The 26330-nt window shown below is 45.8% G+C and overlaps 1 protein-coding gene across 6 annotated transcripts in view; it reads right to left on the bottom strand.

Annotated features, from left to right (window-relative positions):
* Positions 1–1468: 1468 nt before the first annotated feature.
* dtnbb (dystrobrevin, beta b) overlaps positions 1469–26330 on the bottom strand; it is a 28402-nt gene continuing 3540 nt past the window's right edge. The window contains exons 6-20 of one of the 6 annotated variants that reach the window (XM_027024733.2): positions 26159–26244; positions 25392–25546; positions 25187–25292; positions 24807–24973; positions 23845–23969; positions 13917–13991; positions 8123–8213; positions 7793–7878; positions 7381–7494; positions 6825–6921; positions 6503–6520; positions 5479–5638; positions 5259–5348; positions 4773–4826; positions 1469–4305 (exon numbers count right to left, since the gene is read on the bottom strand). In XM_027024733.2, coding sequence (XP_026880534.2) covers positions 4256–4305; positions 4773–4826; positions 5259–5348; positions 5479–5638; positions 6503–6520; positions 6825–6921; positions 7381–7494; positions 7793–7878; positions 8123–8213; positions 13917–13991; positions 23845–23969; positions 24807–24973; positions 25187–25292; positions 25392–25546; positions 26159–26244 — 1474 coding nt within the window. In that variant the 3' untranslated portion in view covers positions 1469–4255. The other 5 variants (XM_027024732.2, XR_003411629.2, XM_027024731.2 and 2 more) reach the window with 5 other exon arrangements.

Genomic DNA, 26330 nt, shown 5'->3' with positions numbered 1-26330 from the left:
CCAGCCGGCCAGCGCTTCTCCAGATGCTCGGCTCACACTGCAGAGGCTAGCCCACTTCCAGCCTCTCCACGAGGTCCTAGAGGTAGTCATGTTCAGCGTTGGGCTTTCGTTCTCAGGTCATTACGCCCATTCATAAACCACACTGGCAGGTCGTTAATTTTCATCTACATTGTTTCAAGACTCAGAAAACTGTTCCTGCCTTTTTTAGGTATTTAAAATATTACAACATAGGCCTACTGTGCTCTGATGCGAAACTGAATTGTCTACGTCAAAAGGCCAAAATTAGTTGAACTGAAAGCTGATACTGAGAGTGCTAACGCTATTTAATGGCAAGGCTCTTTTAAAACTATGATGTTCACTACATTCGCTAGATATTATACGTGAACGTCTCGGTCTCAGGTGACATCGGTATAATAAATTTAGTAATTTAGTATTCATTTAGTAAAATTATATATATATATATATATATATATATATATATATATATATATATATATATATATATATATATAGAGAGAGAGAGAGAGAGAGAGAGAGAGAGAGAGAGAGAGAGAGAGAGAGAGACTGTTAGACAGGTGTTATGCAGAAATGTCCAGTAACCAATGCCCACATACTTCCTAAAACTGCCTCACTCTCAGATTAGCAAAAAAAGAAGGGAAAAAACATCTATAAACTGATGTTTAAAGGTGTCACAGTGACCAAGTATTGTGTGTCAGTGTGTGTGTTTACCAAGGAATTTCAGATATTTTAAGCCCTAAGGTCAAGAGAAAGCATTAAGATAACAGCATTAAATAACATTTCTAGCTATTGGAGAAATATAGAAAGAGAGAGAGAGAGAGAGAGAGAGAGAGAGAGAGAGAGAGAGAGAGAGAGAGAGAGAGAGAGAGAGAGAGAGAAAATGAGAGAGAAAGAGCGTGAGAGGTTTAGTTAGTGGGTTGATGTGGTTCAATGGCCTGGAAAGACTTGCACAGGCAGCACCATGTGGCCAGGCAAATTAGCTGTGCAGACTGGTTGAGACAGGCTCAGATATGTGAATGAGGTTCCACTCACCAACACTATCTGTCTCTCTCTCTCTCTCTCTCTCTCTCTCTAACTCACTAACTCTCTCTCTCTCTCTCTAACTCACTGCCTCTCTCTAACTCACTGTCTCTGTCTCTCTCTCTCTGTCTGTCTCTCTCTCTCTCTCTCTCTCTAACTCACTAACTCTCTCTCTCTCTAACTCACTGCCTCTAACTCACTCTCTCTAACTCACTGTCTCTGTCTCTGTCTCTGTCTCTCTCTCTCTCACTAACTCTCTGTTTCTCCCCCACCTGCGGCGGCGACCTGCTCAACCACAGAAACTGTTGCAGTGATGCAGGCATGTTGCCGATAAAAAAGGGAACCCTAAAGGAAACAGGCCAGAACCAACATCAAAAGGTTCTGTGTCAGCTATGATGTCGTGACTGCAGTGACTGGACACGCCTTCACGTATCTTTTAACATATTTGACCTTTAATAATTTACAAAAAAGACATACATCAGAAAGAGACAAATCATGGCTTTGAGAATATGAAAGTCAAACATTGCAATCGAACAATTAATTGTGGCAAAGCCCTAAAATGAATAATTAAGACTTAAGATTTTGAAATTTCAAGTGACAAGATCTGGTCTTGCAAACAAAGTATAGAATTACAATGATACATAAAAAGGTACAGTAGCTTGGTTTAAAGTACTGGCCAAGATGCCACTACAGGTCCACTTTAGTTGGTCACAAATATAGTCCAGCAGTAGTTAATCATTGACCTCAGGGTTAATTTCGCAGACTTGTACATGGATTGTGTTTCGTCCTTTGAAAGCAGCCCCATTATTGGTAACTCTCTCAGTGGACTACCTCGGTAAATTTATAATCGATAGACTGTGGTTAAACACAAACACACAGAACAATGACGTATGGGCACACTGAAAGTTGGCAAACAGTTTGGCACAAATTTAAAGGCAGAACAAGGAATTTTCCAGTGAGCACAGATAAATAATTGCATTCCTACAAAGTCACATACTAAAACTCCTATCTAAGCGCTGCCTTGCACATGTGCAGAATTATTTTTTTTATTTATAGAGCACTTTATACAGTACATCTAGGCACACCTACATCATAAGATTGCATTCATATTTGTAGCAAATGTTAGAACATGATCATTCCTGTCCACCTTTCAAGCATGGTTTGGTTGGGTTTGTACTTAATATGGTACGGTAACAATGACAAAATAAATGATTTATTGTTTTAATTTTGAAGCCATACACTACACATTTTTTGTTTCAAGACAATGAATCAAGTTCCCACCTAAAATGTCAAATTATTTTATTTTCTGTAAACAATAAATTAAGCTTCATCTATAATCAAATGTTATATCATAAAAATCATAAAAATAACAAATATAACTAAATACACCCACTTTTACCAAGGGGACATTTGAATTTACACAGTGTATAACAGTAAATGAGAACATATTGTTTGTGATAGGCATTCTATAGACTAAGTGCAGAACTACACGCTTTTATGTAGAAGTACAGTATACATGAATAATTGCCTAGTGCCCATCTGCTGTTTCCCACAAAGTGGTCTCCTAAATAATATTAATATTCTACACCTAAATTCACAAAATCTCAAGACATGTCCTTCAAACAATGTATGCAATCTTAACATTCATGTTTTATCATAGTCATAATTTAATAGACTCTTATTTCCAACTTTTTATATAAATGCTAAATAATATTACTCATCATTTGCAACCAAACCTATGATAAACAGAACATACAACTATATACATCATAATATTCTGATTAATGCAATTGTTCAACCTGAATTCTTTCTGATTCAAGTAGTATTCTTTTCTTGTTCATGACTGTAAAGCTGTTGACTGCAAAACACTAGTCCATGATCCAAACACTAGTCCAGCATTATCCAAACACCAGTCCAACCTCATCCAAACACTAGTCCACATCATCCAAACACTAATCCAACATAATCCAAATAGTTCCCCATCAGGCCCCACAACCCCAAACATTTTCTCCATCTCACCATTACATGGTTTATCTTCTCAGCACAGTCCAACAGCAACCTCTTGCAACAACTCACCACAGTTCACCACTATCAGCCAATCAGGAGACTGCATAAATGTTTTATGGCCTGGGCTAATCTTTGACTTGTGACCCTAGTTGGGCTGAACTCAGTTCCACCCATTTGTTCACAAGCGCTGCTACTGCATTCCACCTCTCTCCACAGTCCCTGAGCACTGGTTTCACTTATTTATTATTTAGAGTACTACTTTTACCCCCCCCCCCAAAAAAAAGAAGAACAACAAACAACAAACAAAAAAACCAAACAAAATATAATAGAACAAACCTTTACAGAATGACACCTCCACTCACAGTTAACGTGTCCCAAATTTGCTTACAGACATACATATCCACGTAATTCCATTAAGCACCCTTTTATGTTTTCTTAAGCAGAGTTTATTTTCTCTTAATGGGATGATGTTTGGAGGTCCATATGGCTGAGATGCAAAATGACCAAACTGGAAGGCTGTTGAGGGGTGTGCAAAATAATAGAGTGGAATTAATACACATAAGCACGTACGATAACAACACCTGGCTAAACGTAGCGTCCTCACATAGATCCCAAGCCGAACACCTGCCTCGCAGGGAAAACCCTGACCCAGTGCTTCGTCACGGCTTGAGCGGCCTAGCAGCAGTTTGTGAAGAACGCCACTGGATGAGTGGAAGAGAGCACTCCCTCAGCTCAGCGAAAAATAAACGCTACATGCAGGTTCATGACTAGGCCCCTCCCACAGTAATCGCCATGCAAAACTCAAACAACGCAAGAGTTATCACTAATGATATGAAATCTTCATCTGAAGAGGACACCCACAGGAAAGCAAGTGGGACGGGCCATGTTGGCACCGACTGCACAGTGAGAGCTTTTCTGACACTGGTCATCAATAAAAGGTCATGTGACAAAGCACAAACAAGCCATTCCTTTGCAGACATGAGTGAGATTGTTACATAATTACAACAGGTTTATACAGATAGACATATAGCACTATATATATTTATATATTTATATTTTTCTTAGTAGATACAGCTTGCTCTCTGTAAAGTGTGATGAAGTGTATGTTTCACACAGTGAAACCTTGTTGGGAAGAGCATGCATTACTCTACGTGCTAATACCAGGAGAGGGTTTAGCTGTCGCTGGTTCTGGCCGGTCACATCCAGATGTCTAGAATGAGGGAGTGGAGTGTCTGTTCCCATAATGCCTCTGCGCTGACACTGGATAAAACACAGCCTAAGGTTAAGGGTCATGACTGCTCCTCACTCATGGAATATTCCAGACTCAGGCATTGCTGGGTCAATTTTGAACGTGTGTAGTGTGGAGAATAAATACAGCTATTTGGTGGGTTCTGTTTGTTTCATTAGTGATACTTACATGTAATATTCCATACTCTTTTACTCAGACTCAGCTAGAAAACAGACAGAAAGGAAAGCTAAAACACAGCTGATGATGTGCTAACTCTGTTTTGGCTTGTTTTAGTTCATGTGGAAGCTGAATTCCATCTTCTAATACCTTCTCCCATCAGTTCTAGGGCTGCGTTTTTTTCAGGTGGGAAAAAGACGTGAGCTCTTCTGTTCTACAGGTTCGGACTAGAAGCTGTGTTGGCACGTCCTTACTCCCTGTGCTAGTTCCACACTCACAGCTGAATCTGTGAGGTGGTGAGCCGAAGACGAGAACGACTCACCTTTGTCGCGTCCGTTACGCACGTTCACCTCGTCATCCTCCAGACCGTCATCCACTGCAAATTTGAGCTTATTTTGGAATGGTTTTCTAACCACAGCACATTGACCACAGGCTCTCAGTCACAGTATGTTAATCAACACCATATTGTTTTGTTCTAATCCCTAGTCACTAGCAATAATATAAAGCAACACTACAGAAAATTATTTCTCACTTATAATTCATGGAAAAATAAGCAGAGAAATTCTAAACTTGTAATCATTACATCTGCGTTTATAAGTATAATGAGACATTTTTGTAATGCGAATTTGATTAAAAGAGTCTTGTTCTTGTTGTATGAAAGTCTTGTTTGAGTGAGAAGTAATTAATATGGTGTGGTAAATGCAGCAAATTAACTCAAAACTTAAAGTGCCCTGGAACAAGTCCTCAGAAGTGAAGTCCTTCAGGCTCTCTCCAGGGTAATCTCATAAATGCTTCGCAGTCTCATTACCTGAGTGGAGCTCTTTTACCAGTGAAGACATGGTATTCGTGATTGAATCCGCAGCCACCAAAAGATCATTACGAAGATTTCTAGGTACACCTGAAAAACAGACGAGCATGAGTCTTTTGGTCAGACTAGTAGTTAATGTGCCCTTTATGGACATCTGCAAGCTAGTGAGTAGGTACATGTGCATTTGTGTGTGTGTGTGTGTGTATCAGGCCTTGCTCACCCTGAGAGAAAGCATCCAGCACGTCATCCCCTACCCCGGCCAGGCAGTCCTGCGGCGTGTGCGTGGGTGTGGACCCGGCGGAGGTGGAGCGAATGGGCATGGGCATGGTGCAGCTGGCACTGTGGCTGGGCGAGGAGTGGGGCGAGCCGCCCGACTGAGCCTGCGGCAAAAGGGGGCCGGGTGTGAGGGTGGAGGGTGGGGAAAGAAGTAGCCCCGACTCTGCATGGGAGGCAACCTGAGTCCCCATCCACACCAGTGCCCTTAAAACCCTGCCCACAGCCCAGACAATGGACCTGCAGGTATGCCTTCCGCACCAGTCCCGGAGCTGTTCCGGCCGCGGGGGGGTCTCAGCGTACCTTGTTTAGCATGGGTGCTCACAGAGAGACACGTGTGTACCATTAGAGGAGAGGGCTGAAGAAAAGGGGCACTGTGTCCAGCGGAGTAGTGCGGGGCCCGTGGGCCGTGGCACTCTGCCAGGTGGCAGATGGCTTCCCGGTCGCTTTAGAAGCGAGGAGGTTAGCTCACATTAAAGTCAAATGGGACTCTGCACTACAGCGGGGTGATGCCCGGCTGACGGAGCTAGCCGGACACGTGCGTCAGGGCCATGCAAAGTCCCAGCATCCGTGGCTGGCGCCCAGGCTTGGATAATAAACCTGGCTCGGAGAGTCTGATAAAATAAACTTGTTTTGATGAGGCCTGGTGAAGTTTTAAAGAGTGATGGAACCCTGCTGCTGCAGCAGAGGATACTGCTTTACTACCTTTAGATGCCGTGCCAAAATAGGAAGTAAAATTAAATCTTTGCTAAATGCTAAATGTCGTAAATGCAAATGTAGAACTAGGTCGCTGGAAGAATTGGTCTGAGGATTCTTTCTATGCTTGTAACCTTTGATTATGCAGAATGTCTGAAATATGTCTGCAAAACACATCTTCTTTGTACATGGTACATATATGGGGCACATCAGTGTTGAGCTCATTGAATCGGTGTAATTGTAAAAGTCCGAAGTCAAGCCAGAGGAACACTTACGGTCTTCTGCTCTTCATCCTGTCAGCCGGACGAAGTCCGAGAGCGGTGGGAGGAAATGATTTCAGGAAAGCGGAAGAGAGAGAGACAGAAAGAGAGTCAGAGAGAGCGAGTGAGAGAGTGAGACAGAGAGAGAGTAAGAGAGTGTAAGAGGGAGTGTGTGTGTGTGTGTGTGTGTGTGTGTGTGTGTGTGAGAAAGAGAGAGAGAGAGAGAGAGAGAGAGAGAAAGAGAGAGAAAAGAATGAGCAAAAAAAGTGCCTAAGAATGTTCACACATCCACATATGGGCAAAACTAGCAGCTGTAGCAGCAGTGAAAGAGTTATACCTTCAGAAGCCTCATGAGACCTTCTAACTGCACCATCAGCTCACGCCTGCTCTCCTGCAGAGCCGACATGCGCTTCTCCAACTCGTCCTTTCTGTGCCTGAGCAAACAAATGCACATAGTTAACTAGGAAAACATGACTGGCCCTAATTACCATGCTCACTGTGTGTGCGTAGTGTACAACTGACCAATCAGCTTGCCCTTCTACTGATCACTTTAAAACTGGGGTCAATGTGCAGGTGAACTGGTCAAAAACCTAAATTACCTCTAAATCTCACACAGCGTAATCTGTATTTATATTCATATTCCGCAGATTCCATATTCACTAGATCAACCAGGGAGATGGGGATTGACTAACCACTCATGTGACTCCTACACGCCCTCTGGTGCCCATATGTGGTACTTATGGCCACAGATTGCAATGCCTTCTGGTCAGTTTATCACTTCTGCAGCATGGATCTGTCATTGGGGTCCGTAAACAACCTGGCATGTTTTCAGATGTCTCACATGAGCACTAGGTTTAATGTGGTTTTCATTAGTGTGTGTGTGTGTTGTGTACCGGAGCAGGCGTAGCTCTGCCAGGAGAGTTGGGTTCTGCTGGGCTTTCTCGGGCGTGGGCTGAGACGCTTGCTCATGTTCCAGACGTAGCCGCTGGATTTCCTGTAGGATCTCCCTAATGGCCCAGCAGACAACACCACGGCACGGTTACCCACACGCACTCATCTCCTTCTCAACAATGGCACCTAGGCTGAAGCACCTTGCCTTTTCTTTAACTCAGTGCAGTGAGTACATACACACACTCACAGTAAATGAATCACCCTTGACCCACACCACATAACTGATAATGTGAGAGACAGCGCTAAGAGTCATTGTCAAGATTACTGCGGCGGTCACTCATGATATCTACACAAGGTGAACCAAAACGGCCTTCGGGAAGCACAGGGACGAACGCACGGAAGCACCAAACACACCTATTTTTGTTCTCCAGCTCGGCGATGAGCTGCCTCTGCTGCTTGTTGGCATCGAAGTTGAAGCTCAGGTCAGCTGGCGGGCTCTGCTGCAGAGGAGAGAGATGGGGTTGGGGGTGTGTTTGCAGGGCAAAGCCAAACAAACAGAACCATTGCACTGCCTGAGACACAGCAGAAGAAGGCCAGGTTAGCTCAGGAGCTCATGCAAAAAAAAAAAAAGAGGGTCATTTAGGTTTGTACGGTCAGAGGCGCAGTTAAACGGATCGACCCCTTGGCTGGTTGACAGAGATGTTGCATCCAGGTGTGCGTGAGTGTACGTTAATGTGCACTCACTGTAGAGTTGCTGGCTTCGGCTGCCAGCCGAGCAGCGTAGCGGGCAATGAGACGGTGCTCCTCATCCAGTCTGCTGGGGCTCTCCAGAGTGCTATGGTCAGAGAGAGAGAGAGAGAGACAGAGAGACAGAGAGAGAGAGAGAGAGAGAGAGAGAGAGAGAGAGAGAGAGTGAGAGCATTAAAGATAGCGTTGGAGAGATGCCAGGTCGGCACTTGGTAAGCTTGCTACTTGGTGCTTGGTAAGCTACTACAGTTTAACTGTTCATCACTGGCTACCGTTGTATTACTCAAAACCCCCATGATGTTACGTTTGGAAGCGAGGTAAAGACAGAGTGAGGTCAAACAGCAACACACAGCCATCTTTCAGCAGGAATTTCTCCAAGAAACAAAATAAAGAACTTAAGATAAAGATCTATAATTTTTTTATTTTTTATTTATTTATTTTTCCTGCGAGAAGGACGTCAATAGCAATTGTAGTCTCAGAGCAGAACCACGTGTGGTAACTCACCACTGCCTCAGGTAGGCCAGATATCACCACAACTTGAATCTGTGTGCAGATCGTGTCAGCCTTTATCGCCTTACTGTATTGGAGGAGGGTGAGGCAGTGGGTGGTGTGGGAGGATGTGTGCAGTGGGTGGTGTGGGAGGATGTGTGCAGTGGGTGGTGTGGGAGGATGTGTGCAGTGGGTGGTGTGGGAGGATGTGTGCAGTGGGTGGGGTGGGAGGATGTGTGCAGTGGGTGGTGTGGGAGGATGTGTGTGACGGGTGGTGTGGGAGGATGTGTGCAGTGGGTGGTGTGGGAGGATGTGTGTGACGGGTGGTGTGGGAGGATGTGTGCAGTGGGTGGTGTGGGAGGATGTGTGCAGTGGGTGGTGTGGGAGGATGTGTGCAGTGGGTGGGGTGGGAGGATGTGTGCAGTGGGTGGTGTGGGAGGATGTGTGCAGTGGGTGGTGTGGGAGGATGTGTGCAGTGGGTGGTGTGGGAGGATGTGTGCAGTGGGTGGGGTGGGAGGATGTGTGTGACGGGTGGTGTGGGAGGATGTGTGCAGTGGGTGGTGTGGGAGGATGTGTGCAGTGGGTGGTGTGGGAGGATGTGTGTGACGGGTGGTGTGGGAGGATGTGTGCAGTGGGTGGTGTGGGAGGATGTGTGCAGTGGGTGGTGTGGGAGGATGTGTGCAGTGGGTGGTGTGGGAGGATGTGTGCAGTGGGTGGTGTGGGAGGATGTGTGCAGTGGGTGGTGTGGGAGGATGTGTGCAGTGGGTGGTGTGGGAGGATGTGTGCAGTGGGTGGTGTGGGAGGATGTGGTGCAGTGGGTGGTGTGGGAGGATGTGTGCAGTGGGTGGTGTGGGAGGATGTGTGCAGTGGGTGGTGTGGGAGGATGTGTGCAGTGGGTGGTGTGGGAGGATGTGTGTGACGGGTGGTGTGGGAGGATGTGTGCAGTGGGTGGTGTGGGAGGATGTGTGTGCAGTGGGTGGTGTGGGAGGATGTGTGCAGTGGGTGGTGTGGGAGGATGTGTGCAGTGGGTGGTGTGGGAGGATGTGTGCAGTGGGTGGTGTGGGAGGATGTGTGCAGTGGGTGGTGTGGGAGGATGTGTGCAGTGGGTGGTGTGGGAGGATGTGTGTGACGGGTGGTGTGGGAGGATGTGTGCAGTGGGTGGTGTGGGAGGATGTGTGCAGTGGGTGGTGTGGGAGGATGTGTGTGACGGGTGGTGTGGGAGGATGTGTGCAGTGGGTGGTGTGGGAGGATGTGTGCAGTGGGTGGTGTGGGAGGATGTGTGCAGTGGGTGGTGTGGGAGGATGTGTGTGCAGTGGGTGGTGTGGGAGGATGTGTGTGCAGTGGGTGGTGTGGGAGGATGTGTGCAGTGGGTGGTGTGGGAGGATGTGTGTGACGGGTGGTGTGGGAGGATGTGTGCAGTGGGTGGTGTGGGAGGATGTGTGTGACGGGTGGTGTGGGAGGATGTGTGCAGTGGGTGGTGTGGGAGGATGTGTGCAGTGGGTGGTGTGGGAGGATGTGTGCAGTGGGTGGTGTGGGAGGATGTGTGTGACGGGTGGTGTGGGAGGATGTGTGTGACGGGTGGTGTGGGAGGATGTGTGCAGTGGGTGGTGTGGGAGGATGTGTGTGCAGTGGGTGGTGTGGGAGGATGTGTGCAGTGGGTGGTGTGGGAGGATGTGTGTGACGGGTGGTGTGGGAGGATGTGTGCAGTGGGTGGTGTGGGAGGATGTGTGTGACGGGTGGTGTGGGAGGATGTGTGTGCAGTGGGTGGTGTGGGAGGATGTGTGTGACGGGTGGTGTGGGAGGATGTGTGTGACGGGTGGTGTGGGAGGATGTGTGTGCAGTGGGTGGTGTGGGAGGATGTGTGCAGTGGGTGGTGTGGGAGGATGTGTGCAGTGGGTGGTGTGGGAGGATGTGTGTGACGGGTGGTGTGGGAGGATGTGTGCAGTGGGTGGTGTGGGAGGATGTGTGTGACGGGTGGTGTGGGAGGATGTGTGCAGTGGGTGGTGTGGGAGGATGTGTGTGACGGGTGGTGTGGGAGGATGTGTGCAGTGGGTGGTGTGGGAGGATGTGTGCAGTGGGTGGTGTGGGAGGATGTGTGTGACGGGTGGTGTGGGAGGATGTGTGTGACGGGTGGTGTGGGAGGATGTGTGCAGTGGGTGGTGTGGGAGGATGTGTGTGACGGGTGGTGTGGGAGGATGTGTGTGACGGGTGGTGTGGGAGGATGTGTGTGACGGGTGGTGTGGGAGGATGTGTGCAGTGGGTGGTGTGGGAGGATGTGTGTGACGGGTGGTGTGGGAGGATGTGTGTGACGGGTGGTGTGGGAGGATGTGTGTGACGGGTGGTGTGGGAGGATGTGTGTGACGGGTGGTGTGGGCAGTGCCACTGAATAGTCTCCATGCTACAGGATTTGGCAAACTGCAGGAGCAGATGATGAGGCATATGGGGCATATGGGACATATGCTTACCCTCCTCATTAAGGGGCTTTTAATAAGGAGTCAAGACTGAGTGTGTGTGCGTGTGTGGGTGTATACATGTGTGCGTCTGTATATGTGTGTGTGTGTGTGCGCATGTGTTTGCTTGCATGTGTGTCTGTATCTGTAGGTGTGTGTCTGTGCAAGTATGTGCGTGTATGTACGCGCGCGCGTGTGTGTGTGTGCATGACTGTGTATGAGTGTGTACTGCTACATTGCGGATCATTAACTATCTGGGAATGCCTACAGAGCCATGAAAAAAAGTGTATCACCTCATGTGACCCTCACCCCTCCCTCCCTCACACGCTCACCACAACTGGAAAAGATCCTCTACATCTCCTGACAAAAGAGTGAAGTAATACAATGCCTTATAGCAAGCTGTGGCGCTGTGTCAATCACCGCGAGACCATCGGCGTGGCCTGTCCAGACTGCCTGCCTTCGCTCACCCCGGGGAGCGAGTCATTAAAGGCAATCCCCTGCCGTGCCTAAAGCTTCTCAGAAGCTGGAGCCATTTCGCGTGAACAGCCCCATTCGGGGAAGGATGCACTGGAATCCTCCCATTGTCATGGCTCTCCCCCGCAGAGACCACAACGCTCTCATTAAGGCTAATGTCACACCCCACAAGGATGAGCCGCCCGTCCCTCGAAGTAAAATTATAATAAAAGCCACCCCTTTGAGTGCGCTTATCCAACTTCACAATGTTTTGAACCATGAAATGAAGGCATTGAAAAAGCATTCTCAGCAAGTGTTGTAATTGCAAAATCTGAAACTATCTGAAAGAAAGTAACTCTATGTCTCAAGGCTGAACACCCACTTTGAGCCAAGACACAACATTTCTAACACACTGCCGCACCAGTATGATGTGGTCTATGATTTCATAGCCGATGGCAGTTGGTAAATACTTACTTAACATCGAACTAAAAACGCACAATTAACAAAGGTCATTTGTTCTCCAGCAGAGACGCCGGGCATGAGCTGGCTGGCGGTAAATTCAGCGCAGTGTTGCCTGCCTTTGAGTTTTTGTGTGTGTGTGGTGTGTGTGTGTGTGTGTGTGTAAGAGTGTTTAGGGGGGCCAGGATGTGTGAGTCAGGGGGTGGGTATGTACAGAGGTGAGGGTGTGAATGTGCAGTGTCAGCAGTCACGCTCACTTTCACGCTGAAGGGTTTGACAACCCCTGGCTCCCTCCCCCAGTACACACACACACACACACACACACACACACACACACACACGGACACACCATTAGAGACACAGTCTCTATCCCATTCTACGACACACGACGTCCTGAAAGTGGTGACTTTACTAGTTGATGGTGATGTTATGACAGTGACGTTTGCTGTTATGAAGGATATTCAGATATAGCATCGACGTCTTTTCTTTTCTGAAAGGTTCTGTCCAAAGTCCTGTAAGGGATTACTGATTGCGCGGTCATTCTGAAGTGGGATACAGCTCACTTTAATGCGGACACAATCAATACAGCTGGTCCATCTTAACTGTAATCAGATCAGGGTGATAAGGAGCACTCTCCATGTCCCCGCAACCTTCAGCTGGCCTCAGAGTTCAGCTCGTATTCTTGGCTAGCCCTGCTGAGAGCCAATGCGACCAGAATTTGAAGGGAAATAATCGCCTATTTCTGGGCCGTTTGCCCTTTGGTCAAAAAACCATGACAGCAGGCACCATAGCAGCAGGTGCCATGGCAGTGGGCGCCATGGAAGCGGGCGCCATTGTGATGTCATGTTGAGCCTGAACGCCATGGTGGAACAGTGGCACATGCAACCCATCCCTCCAAAACCCTGCACCCTGGACACAAATACCATCTCTCTCTCTCTCTCTCTCTCTCTCTCTCTCACTCACACACACACACACACACACACATTTCAATGTGCAGTTTCTCTTGTGGCCTCTCTTAACAAGGCACACCCACCCTGTTTTAGCCTGACTCTGATCTCAGTAGAAGATCTTGTGCCGGATGCGGCGTTTACCCGCGCCCCACCCTCCACCCCTCCCCCGCTCCAGTCTGACTATGCTGGGCTATTTTTATCCTTGCACGCGCACAAGTACACACTGCTCTTCCTTCTAGGGGGATGCGCATCATGTCTGACCATGACCCTTCACGTTCTAAGGCACCATGCATGTTTTCCAACAACATGGACATAACACAAGAAGTAGCTATACAAGATATGCTGTTAATGACTTTCTAGCAATTAAAAGTGCACAGTGTGTTAGGGTGGCACAAAAGGGATAGTCCATAAATCTGTGACATTTTCTAATAAAAGACTACCCTAGAGTGCATGAGAATGTAATTTCTTTCCAAATCCATCTCATAATCCCTCTCATAATTAGTTATTGAAATGATAAATATTTCATTTCTTGCTACCAATTATGGGTGTAAAAGAGTGTGCCACAGGGCAGGAAGAGGAAGCCAACCCCCACTAACCCAGGTGTTTATGACATGGCATCCTCCCTGCTTTTATCATCTCTGTCACCTTGAGCACTGCGAGGCGTGCTGCATCTGGTGACGGAAGGGTGGCCAATCCCACCATCCGCCACCGTAGCTCATCTGCCTCCACATGGCAGAAGTGCGGAGACATGCGCGTGCAGGACGTCCCCGCAGCTGCTGTGCGACTCGGCGCAGAGACGTGGGTCCGGGAGGGCTCCGCTACCCTCCCGCCCTTCATCCCATTATCACTGCTGCGCAGATCCCAGTTCAAAGCCTTTTTTTTTTTTTTAACTGTGTGGTGTACACATACCAGCCTCAAAATAATAATAAAAACAACAAACAAAATAAATGGTGTCCCACATGCAGGAAGAAGCCCGTGCGGGGTGTTTACCTGCCGGTGGGCGTGGGCGGCCCGGCCGTCAGGAGGACCGTGTCACTCATGCTGCTGGACGCTGGATGCGGCTGACTGCAAAATGACAAAGCTCTGGGTAAAGTGTGTCCGCCAAGTCCGGGCAGCCGGACCTCCATGCCACCTGGCCAAGAGATCGCACCGACGAGGAACTTTTCACGGATTCGCCATCAAATTGCTCCGTGGAAAGAGCTTTACTATTGAAATACACCTTAGAGCTCCACATTGTTATTGGCTCCCATGTAGTGACATTTTAATTTAATGATGTTTGCCCAAAACTAATTAAGGTAACAAGAAGACAAAGACGTTCAGAAAAATTCTAATTAAAGCTGGAAGAGAGGGAGAGAGCACAGAAGAGAGGTGAGAGAGAGAGAAAAAGCGTGTGAGAGAGAGAGAGAAAGAGTGGGGGGGGGGGGCTGAGGTCACATTGCAGAAGGTAATTTGTGGGGGTAAATAGTGCCTTGTACCACACACTCCATCTGGACCCAATGCCTGTCAGTCCTTACTCACACACCAGGAAGCAGCTAAGTCCTTCTGACCATGCTCTCTCTCTCTCTCTGTCTCTCTCTCTCTCTCTCTCTCTCTCTCTCCCAACCCTTCCTCCCATTCATGTGTAAGCCTTATTTGCACATGCCCTAGCACCATAATGTGTGTAAACAGCGTACCAAGCGGAGAACTCTCCACCACATGCTTTCTGGACATTCTTCTGCATTTGGCTTGCATCGCTTTTTCGCCTGTTTTTCTTTTTTTGCTCTGCTTCTCTCTCTGTCTCTCTCTCTCTCTCTCTCTCTCCCTCCTTTAGTCTTTCAAACACACACAAACACACTATCCCTCAAGTCTCGCTGCATTACTGAATCAGCGTGAAGGGAGAACTGAACTCTTCAACCGTCTAACAGTGTGCAAGTATTGTCCAGACAACACTGCGTCTCTCTGAGCCACAGCTAAATCTCAACCTGGACAGGTGAGCTCGCCTTCAAAAGGACAATACAAATGTCTGATGACATTCAGTTAAATTCCCCTCAAGAGGACAGCATTAGTTACTCCTGACTGACCCAGACAGCTGACAGCCACTACGAGGGTCAGTGCGATTTGCATAATGAAGGCATGCCTAAGTTAATTTCCCCTGTGGCCACCAACAGCATACGATGGGACTCATGGAACCGTTGTCTTGTTGCACTTCAAACAACTTAATGGAAACACATTTCAGAGACTGAGACAAGAGAAACGGTATTATTTGTCACACCTTAACTGAAAACGGCCTGCACTCTTCTGGCACTATGAGTACAGACACCTCCAGCTGCAGTCTTTAATGTTTTTAACACCATATGCCCTTAGTACTGTTACAGCTACACATCTCTGGCCCATACTATAATCAGTCACTGAGGAGACAGACGGCAAAGAGAAACAGGCGCATTTGCATGGCATGACTCACCTTGCGTAGCGTGAGAAGCACCTGTTTGTGTGGCTCAGCGACACATCCAGAGGCCAGCTGCCTCTCCCGTCCTGCCGTCCGCTCAACTGAGTTAGCATCTGAATGCACAACACTGCTGCTGTCTCCAAGGAAACCTGGCAGTCACGTGACCCAATGACGATCCAGATGCGTGCCTTCTCGCTCTCTCTCCCTCCATCTCTCTCTCTATCCCCATCTCACTGCCTTCCCTTTTTCTGCCCCATGTCTGTATTATACTTGCAAATGTGTCGGCACATACACAGACAAACGCTCACACACACACACACACACACACACACACACACACACACACACACACACACACACACACAGTTATCATCACTCTCTTCATGCCTGGAAGAGCCCTGCTTGAGCTTACAACATCTGCCGATACAAAAAGGGCACCAGCAGCTTATGTTCCGGCGTTTACAGAGAAGCCGACAGCCACCACGAGGTGCACAGCACTCAGATTCATTAAAGCCATTCGGCTATGATCTGAGGGCTTGTCTCCCAAATTAAACCGTGCACTGCTCTCCCGGAGCGTCATGCCTCAGTACAGCCCACACTAGCCCCCAGCAGCCAAGAGCACCGTGCACTGGACTGGACTGTTCAGTGGTGCCACTACACGAAACTAAGAGCCAGCTTCACTGCATACACATGCTACACAATCGCGCTCCACCACGGCAGCTGGACGAGGCAGCGGTCAGAATACTGCTGAATGCTTTTTCAAACCATTATGTGTCAGGAAGATCAAAAATAAGTCCCTTGTCTACACATTTGAAGCAGACGATTTTTCAATCTTTTGAAGCCTTCAAAGATCAAAGATGAGGCACACCATGCAGAATTATCTGGTTTTTGTTCTTTGTGTGTTTTAAGAGGTCACATCAGCTGTATCAAGCTACCCAGGTGCTTGTGCAGTCTCTTGTGATCTCAAAGCTAGACTACTGCAACTCACTAAATGCTGGTCTTCCTCTAAGAGCCATTAAACCTCTACAACTTGTCCAGAATGCAGCAGCATGACTGGTCTTCAATCTTCCGAAGTTTACACATGTTATTCCACTGCCGCTCTCCCTTCATTGGCTCCCAGTAGCTGCACGCGTCAAATTTAAAACCTTGATGCTTGCCTACAAAACCAAAAATGGACCAGCCCCTTCATACATGAGGTCAATGGTCAAAGCCCGATCTGTACCTTGAGTACTTCGAACCTCAAGTACAGCTCGGCTTGAAATACATTGCTTCAGGACTCATGGACAACAAACATCGAGACTATTTTCTGTCCTGGCTCCAAGACGGTGGAATGAACTCCCACTTGCTGTCTTCAAACGCAGACTGAAGACCCATCTATTTGCAGAATATTTAAAGGACAATTGACACTGCTCCCACATTGACTGACTAAATTGGTACTTATTGTAGGGTATTGTTTATGTTGTTTAACAAACTCTAGCACTTATTGTTTATTGCACTTTTCATTGTTTAGGATAGAACTTATGTATTGTGTACTTCTAGGTATCAGCACTGATCCCTGTATTCTACAGTATTCTAATTCATTTGTATGCTGTACCCTACGGTACTTTACTAGGATATTCTATGAGTAAATGACAAAGCACTTTTGTATGTCGCTCTGGATAAGAGTGTCTGCTAAATGCCGTAAATGTAAATGTAAATATCAAACTGCACTCCTGTTCTTCCCCAGGTCATTAGGTAAAAGTGTGCCCTGCATGACAGACCTGGGGAAATCGAAGGTCACCTCCACCTCCAAATTTAAAAAAATACCAAATTGACAGTGAACACATCCATCTGTAATCATGCAGACAGCCCTGCAGTAGCACACGAGGGATTTAGATCACCAGACCTTCAGCAGTGTCTCTTCACATATCAGCTACACTAGACACAGTTGTATGGACAGACCATGAAAAAAACAAATTACACCTAAGAATACTACACACAGTTCTTATGTATCTTGGAGAACCAGCAGGAAATTCCGAGTATGTATTCATCTATTGGAATTTTGGTCAATTCCAGTATCTTTCCACCTCAATTAAAAAAAAACAAAAAAAACAGACACAGTCTGTTCCTCGGTTCAGCAAGTCCCCCCAAAAAAGATCCATTTGTCCAAACTGAGGGAATGTGAATGACAAATCACTGCTTCTACACACACAATCAGCTGTCAAACAGTGTCCGGACGAGCGCGAGGTACACCTCACCAAGTAGCGCCCACCAGTACTGGGCCAGCGAAGCCCACGCTCTTCCTCAATCATGCGCTACCTTCATTTTGACTCCGGAGTCACCCGTGGCATGCAACAGCATGACTGGGATGACCGGGCTGATGCCCTGAAGTTGGTGGCAACGTGAATGGTACAGAGAGCAGCGACAGGAGCCTGTTTACACTGACGCATCCGCTCCCCGAGGAGCTACATATGGTCGTCATGAAGGGAGTTGTGGCTCCGGTCTCGGTCTCAGCTCCTCTCCCGTCTTAGGTGCATGACAACAGTGCAAATCCGTGTTGCAGCGTAAATCAGAGAAAAAAGATTGATGGTTGACTGAGAAAATAAAAAAACAAACTATAGAAGATGAAGTTGAGGTGTAACTTATCACAGTAATGCATCGTGTACTTGATAAACTACAAGATGTTTATAAGCATTTGAGAGCAAAATATCACAAAATCAATGTGGAATATGGGATGAATCGATTTCACAGGGAATATCTATCCCATCCAAAAAGTCTTTACAATTCTGTATTCAATGTGGCAAATATACAATAATGCATTTATGATGACACAGCTATTTCCCTGAATATCCACAGGCATTCTTAATGCAGTGGAAACAGAGAACAGGCTGCGATGTCTGATTACTCCAGAGCCATCCGTGGCGGGGAGTCCAAGGGAGCAAACTTAAGATGCTTTCTGGGTGATGAGGATACTGCTGGTCTCTGGATGGTGGGGATAGCTGTTCTCTCTGGGTGAGGGAATGGCTGTTCTCTCGGGGGGGGGGTGTTGCAGTGCTCTCTGGGTTGGGGGGGGACGTTATTACCCTGGCCCCTGTCATTCAGTGTGACACTACAGGTTGTGCTTGTTAATGAGGGCAGTTAGCTCTATCCTATGACTGCATTGGCCTTCCCTCTACTACAGAATGGACAGTAGTTTGAAAAGTTGCAGTGCTTGGTGACATGTGTCTTAGAGGAATCATTTACCAGTCGCACCCTCCACGGATGGGGAATGCCATATGACAGGGGGAGGTTAGCTAGTTGGTGGGTGGGAGTTGGCATGACAACTAAACTGGAAGAAAAATGGAATGTAATTGGGGGAACTGTATATAACGGGCAGACATTCTGCAGACCTACATTAGACTTGATTCAGAAGGGTATGGAACTGTAAGTTACTGTGATTCTGATGATCTGATTTCTGAGCCCAACCCATTCTATTTTTCCTTGTGAAGAGCTAAGTAACGTTTTAAGAAACCTGACTCAATTTGAAGGTTTGTGCCCATAATTCTTGTAAAATGTATTTGATAAAAGCACTGTGTTTTACACAGTATGCACACTAATGCATGTTTCTTAAACATGTCCATTAATGTTTAAAATGGTGCCTTTCCTTTCAAGCTCCAAGTAGAAGACCATTTGCTTCTAATGGCTAATAGCATGCCTTTACACTAACAAAAATAACTCATTAGTGCTTCCAACAGGGATGTCAGTTCCTTTGAAGATAACTGTGATTTAACTGAAGGGTGTTCAAGTCAGTTTCAGCACTTGCTTTGAATGGCTCATAATTTGAATCTAAGCCCTAAAAACACCATATACATGTGTCCTTTGGTCAGAGATTTCGAGATAATATCATTAGAGCAGACATACTCTAGAGCGTAAAAGGATCATGCAGTTTACTGATTATAACTGATCTCTGTTAAATGTTTAATATTTAGCTCAGGAGTGGCTCATGGAAATTCTGGACAACAGCAGAAAATCTGGTTTTCAACCGATGGCCAAATCCATTGTGTCTTCTACTAAGGTCATTGTGTCTTCTACTAATGTTGTTTTAGGGGTCGACTCAAGGGGTCAGCAAGGACAGTCATACTGAACCCAAAATTCCAAGTGTCTACCATGATATAGTGGCATCCAGTGGAGCAGAGGAGCCTGAGAGACATCCAGCATCAAGTGTTTGAGTTGCTCTGTGGGGGACAACAGCTGCATCCATAAAAGGGTGCAACCATCTGCGGCCACCCTTACACATGCTGGTCTTAAAGCTTTCCCTGACTTCACCACTCCCAGCAATAAAATCACGGTAGCATGAGAGTGCACTGTATCTGCTCCCTGCAGTAGGCCGACTGCAACCGTGGGGTTGCAAGCCCCCTATGGAATCGGAAACCCCCTATGGGTTTTTTTCATCACTTTAAGACGGCACGTCCCATGCTTTAGTTGGTCTGAGGCCACACCTCAAATTCTGCTTTTGGGGATAATCCAGTGGTGGATTAACAGTGGTGTTTTCTCTCTCTCTCTCTGTCTCTCTCAAGTGTGTGCTCAACACTCACTCACTGGCAAATGTGTGCTTGAGACTCACTCACTCAAGTTCAAAGAGACAAAAGTGCCTGTGTTCTCAACCTGAATATCTTACCAGACAGTGTAAATCACAATATGCCCATTTCATTAAAAAATTGGAAAAAGAACTGCATACGCATATTAACTGATGTCAGAATGTAACCTTAAGCTTAACCTTCTTATGCTCAGCAATACATGAATGCTAACCTTAACATTAAGAACGCATTAATGTTAACCTTAACATTAAGAACGCATTAATGTTAACCTAATGCTAACAGTCTATTCCCTTAGTCCCATACAGAACCCCATAGCCTGAACATAAATCTATAAACGTATATCACATTTACTTGGTAAGTCACTTCATTCATTACCTAAGAAAATAATGTATTGATCTCAAGTTGAAAAAAAAATTAAACCTTTAAATCTCAATTTTCTTTGTAGTGGAATGTGTGTAATAAGTGTTTATAAGTTGCTTTATGGACTTCATAAATTCTTGGGTTTGTGCATTAGTAAATAAAACTCACAGTGGTTCTTATGGGCAGTAGCCTCCATAACAGCCCACCAAGCCTGATTCAGGTTATGATATTTACAATGCAGTAAAAGAGGAAAACCCAGCCACATATATATTTTATGCACATCTTTCTTCTCGGCATTTCCCTAATTACATTTTTTTTTCCTCTGAGAGATTTGCCAATCGATGTTCACTTTCACCTCTCATTGCAAAAATGGGAAAAACAGGAACAACTTAAAATATTATTGATGAGGAACTAAATGCAGCTAGCCAGGAAAAGGCATTATGAATACTTCAAACAGTGCACTCCTTGTCACGTACACTCTGCAACATCAAAACCGAATCCTGCAGCCAGTGTCTATATTGCACTATATATTGGAGTTAGACACCTATTGAGCTGAAGGTGCAAAGAAATGCCCAACTGGGAGTACCTAATAACTGTATACTACAATCCACATATTAACTGCTTAAATGTTCTGATATGATATTTTAGAGGCAACACAAGCACTGCATGCAATATCACTACATCATTATTAAAAGGGAAAAGCTGCAATGTGCATACAAAAACTGTTCCTAATGCAATGTATTCATGAGCAGATGTATGATAATGTCAGTCAACAATTGCGGCCTCTTGAAATGGTTTGGGTAAAAAAAAAATCCCCTACTCGCAGTCTTTTTCCTTGATGCTCAGATCTTCTACCAGAGGCCTGGGAGCTTGAGGGTCCTGAGAAGTATTGCACCTGTTCCCAGGACTGCATTCTTCTGAATGGAGATCTTGGTGGTTGATCCTGCGATCTGTTGGAGCCACTCTCTCAGTTTGGGGGTCACAGACCATAGTACTCCAATTACCACAGGAACCACTGTAGTCCTCATCTTCTCAAACTTTTTGTTCCCTGTTCCTGACGTTGTTACACTGGCTACATCTATCACTACAGCCCTCTTCTGCTGTTTGTCCATAACTATTATGCCCGGTTGGTTAGCCATTACCATTTTGTCTGTCTGTATCCGGAATTCCTAATTTTATCTTGGAACTTCCAGCCAGTACTCGGCACAGATGTTTCTCTATACTATGCCAGCCCCTTGGTTACAGCATTCCATATACACTCTGCTTGCTAGCATCTTGCATCTCGCTGTTATGTGCTAGATTGTCTCAGGGGCATCTTTGCACAGCCTGCATCTGGAGTCCTGCCTGGCGTGGTACATCCCAGCCTCTATTGATCTTATATTCAGAGCTTGTTCCTGTTCTGCCATGATTAGTGCCTCCGTCCTGTCTTTCAGTCTAGGATTTTCCAACCATATGTAAAAATTTTTCCAATGGCCTCTTCATGTTTCCCATTTGCCTGAGGGATTCCAAGTTACATCCCAGCCTCTATTGATCTTATATTCAGAGCTTGTTCCTGTTCTGCCATGATTAGTGCCTCCGTCCTGTCTTTCAGTCTAGGATTTTCCAACCATATGTAAAATTTTTCCAATGGCCTCTTCATGTTTCCCATTTCCAATGGCCTCTTCATGTTTCCCTCTTCATGTTTTCCTGAGGGATTCCAAGTTACATGTAGCTGCTTTCAATGTCTGTTATGTTACCCTCTGGTAGCATGAGCCCCTCGGTTTTAGCTACATTCTGACGACACTTATCCAGTCCGCATGATATTCCATTGTCATTACGGTGTATGCTGGTGAGATGAGTGAGTCGGTGTCTCATTCACTTCTGTCATCCATGTTAAGGAGGAGGCTGATGGTTACTCCATTCCATAGCCAGTATCTGTAGCCAGTATCCGTAGCCAGTATCCGTAAGCACTCTTGGTGATGGTTTTTATCTCGGACTCCAACCTCCTTCTGCATGGAGGATACTGCTTGTTGTCAAGCATCTCAAGTATCGCCGTTGCTGTGGTTTGTCTCAGTGATGGTCACAGTAGTGATCATCTGTAGTGCTGCATTTGTCTTGGTAATCTGCTACAATGTGGGGATATATATATATATATATATATATATATATATATATATATATATATATATATATATATATATATATATAAAAGAATCCACTCAATACCAAGTACTACCAATACTATCACTACTTTATGTTGCACCCTAGTTTTGCCTGGACTTTCACAACCACTGCGAAAATTGTTTTAATGACAACCAACATAGAAAAACCTGATTAGAAAAACAGACAGCTCTCAGAGAGGACTGTTGTTTACACGTTAAGCCGCAAAACAGATGCATTAGTTACCAAGGTCATCAGTAACATCATTTGTCACATTTCACAAATGACTAATACTGACACATTTCAATGCTGTTCACACAATGAAAGAAGTTTCTCTCGTGACATGGAAACTACATTCTTGTAAATGTTCCAAAAATAACCATTTCTGCAGTTCTGCCTTTTCTGTGTGCCTCACAAAGACAGCAACTACTCCAGTGGAAGCTTTCAAGAGCAGTAGTGCAATGGCCTTTCTAAATGGCCAATGGTTTGTCAATGATAATGATGCTTTTGTTGTGACAGAAATTGTATGTAAACATTTTACGGTCCATACAAACAGTTTCTTCCAACACAGGGTCATCATGTCATTGTGTCTTTTTAGCATTCACTACCAATAGCCAAAGTTCAGTATGCAGTTTTCCATATGAACAGTAGGCTAATGCAGCAATTTTGCTAAGATACAAAACTAGATTCTTTTACTAGATTCTTCCAGTTTGTTCGCTATGCCCAAAAGCAAATAGCAGAGCCCGTGCAGCTGAAGCAGCCATCAGAATTACAACTGTAGGATGCTATTTTTGTAACTCTATTCATCATGGTTAAAAAAAAGTCACTGGCCGATGACGTCAGGTTGCGTTTGCTCTGTGTTTTTACTCCACCTCTGCAGGGGACGTGAACAGTTTCCCTAGTGTGAACATAGGGCAGTCATGTGATTGTAACACTTTTGTTTTGTGGCTCCACCTACAAAACCCCAGACACAAGGTAGCAGCCATCAGACTGCATTAGGGAATGGGACACACTACCTGTGTGGTAGAGAGCTACATAGACAGAAGACCTTTTGTAACATCTCTGCCTGTATGAGAGTACTTACGCACTTTCTTATCATGTTCTTCTTTATATATTGGTAAATAACTTATGTTAGTCCATATAAGCACAACCGTCTTATACCAGTTTGTTTGATTGTGTTTTCCAGTTTATGTTTAGATAGGGAGCTACAGAAATTTTGTTTCAGTCTTTCTTTCATTCACTTGCCTGACTGGACAGTTAACTCTGTCCCCTGCCATGTTTTACTGCTGTTTTGGCTTCGCTTGTCTTGGCTTCCATAAGACAACCTTCCGGCATGAAAACAAACCACCATCCAAGGGCGAGATGGGCACTTGTGTGTTTTGGTCTGGCTGGGGGCCAGATCGCACCTGTTGGGCCTGAGGATCTTTGCGGTACTCACAGAGGGTGTACCGGATCCTGGGGTCTGTCAGCTGCCTCGGGGACCACAGGGTGTGGGGGTTCTCCCATGGGAACGCAACCCAGAGACTTACTGATAGCATGGCTCAGTTTCTTGGCCGGGGACTTCTGTGAAATGCACAGAGACAAAGACAAAACTAGACACAAAACTAGACACTAGTATGAACTGAATATCAATCAGCCTCCTTGACATAACAGTGAAAAGATGCGGTAAGACAAAGACCCACTTCATGCTTGATTATGCTACACAGGCATATTTGATTATAAATCATAACGTTGGTTGTCTGGAGTAAATTAACCTGCTAGTGGAAATCCTAGGACTAGCAAGATGGCCCATAATCAGTGTTAAGTGTTAAGTTACAAAGTTTTTTTTTAAATAATTGTTTATTTATTATTGTTAATTTAAAAAGTATTTCTAGACGCAGCAATGCTCTGAGCTGGTATGACGTTGTTCAGTGATTTGAGGGTAAAAACAATGATCTCTGTCATGGTTAGGAACCGTGACAGAGAGAAAGGGAGAGTGAGTGAGTGAGTGTGTGTGTGTGTGTGTGTGTGTGTGTGTGTGTGTGTGTGTGTGTGTGTGAGTGTGTGTGTGTGTGTGGGGGGGGGGGGGGGAGGACTCCTAGAATTGTATCTCAGAAGCACTGCAATTGAGCTTCGGGACAATGGCAGAGATGGGGGGGGGGGGGGGGTTGGTGCGAGTAATCAATATAACCCACTTGCTGAACTGCGTAAAAACCCATGAAATCCTGCAAAAGAGCAGAACGACATTCTGGAGGGGAAGCGATCCTGGAGCTCAATTATCAGTCCTTGCCAGGCATGCTACTGTAACACAGCCAAGCCTGGGATGCACTTTCTCTGTATAGCTCATTTTATTACTTTACTGCATTTTATTATTAATGTATGTTCAAATGGGGGTGTTGAGCCTTGAGGATCGCAGCATACCCACGAGGAGTGCTCCTTCATCTGGTGCTGGTTGCTATGGGGACCGCTGGCATGGCCGCGCCAGAAGCAGTTCTGGCAAAGCTGGTAACCGTGGCATTGCTGGCATCGGTAGCGAAAGCCCATCATGCTCTCGCTGCGACAGTACGAGCATTCCACCGGATGGAAGACTGCAGCGGAACGAAGAAAACGCGTCCATTATAGCGTCACGGAACACAGGAACTAGCGCTCGTGCTCGCACCTTGCACCTTCTTGCAGCGATGACTAAGGCCCTCAGCAGAGCCCGCGCGGCCGTATGTTCACGTGCGCAGCGGCCAAAAGCAGCAGGCAGCTCGTAAACAACCCCGTCCCACGCGCAGGGCACGGGTGCTGCGAACACATACCGTTCTCTACATTAGCCAGTCGGTGCATGAGAGGTAGCCAAACGAGGCACTGCGGGGGAGGATCGGCCATCATAACGTCCAGAAAGGTGTTCAGCAATATCTTCTTCTGCCAAAAAAAAAAAAAGTCACGAAAGACAAATTCAGCCAGACACTCTTACGCGAGCTATAAAAGCACGGTTGCTGTTCAGGGATTAATGGCACTCGCCTGCTGAGGGAAGCACGTTCGCACAGAATGCTCCGTGTAGCCAAATGAAGGCCCCTCAAACACGGCCGTGGGAAGCTTTAACACCTCCCTCAGAAACTGGTCAAATTTAGCGAACACCATCGTCCCACTGGAGTCCGAGATCTGAGAGAAGATATCTGCGCAGAGAGGACCAACTGCCAGTATAAGCAGGCTATTCTATCAGTCTGACACATAAAACTGTTATAACATGCATCTTTCAGATAATGTTCAGCAAACGAAGGTTGAGAGATTACGAAACACAAAATGAAATCATGATATTCATGATAATCATTATATAAACGAAACTGTATGTGGTGTCACTGTAAATCCAACGTTGGCAAATTATATACAAGGAAAAAGTAAAAAGGTTCCTTTAGAAACAAAAAGCACTTAATTAAATGAGTAATTTAAAGGTGTTATATTGCGTTTAAATTGCTAAAGATTATTGAGTTTATAAACATACACAAGAGGGCAGCAAAGTTTCACTAACGTGCTTCACACTGAGCGACTAAATGAGTGAATCCAAAATGATGAATTTCAAGGAATTGTGTTTAACAGCTGCTAGTACAAAATGAACCTTCAGTGATATTAGATAGACAGTGAAGATTGTATTTCATATTCTGGAAAGTAAACGCATATTACTGTTAGTAAGACAACAGTGGTGCACAATTTTCACTGTATGACATGATTTAGCCTTTCAAACTCAATAAAATATAATTGTATATAAAAATTTAAATTGCATTACTTACAGCGTAATTTGTCAACTATTTTCCCACCACACATAGTCGCCAGCATGGACTTCATGGAAAACACTGTGAGTTTTCCATGGCCCTCACTGTAACGAAAACACACACATCAGAGAGAAGACTGACACTCAACACCATCAGTTTATTGCATTAGGATTCAGTTAAAGTTGGTCAA

This window comes from Electrophorus electricus, chromosome 13, assembly GCF_013358815.1.
Source record: "Electrophorus electricus isolate fEleEle1 chromosome 13, fEleEle1.pri, whole genome shotgun sequence".
NCBI classification, from domain to species: Eukaryota; Metazoa; Chordata; class Actinopteri; order Gymnotiformes; family Gymnotidae; genus Electrophorus; species Electrophorus electricus.
The sequence above is the reverse complement of the archived record's forward strand: the minus strand, read 5'-3'. Positions and strand labels throughout refer to the sequence as shown.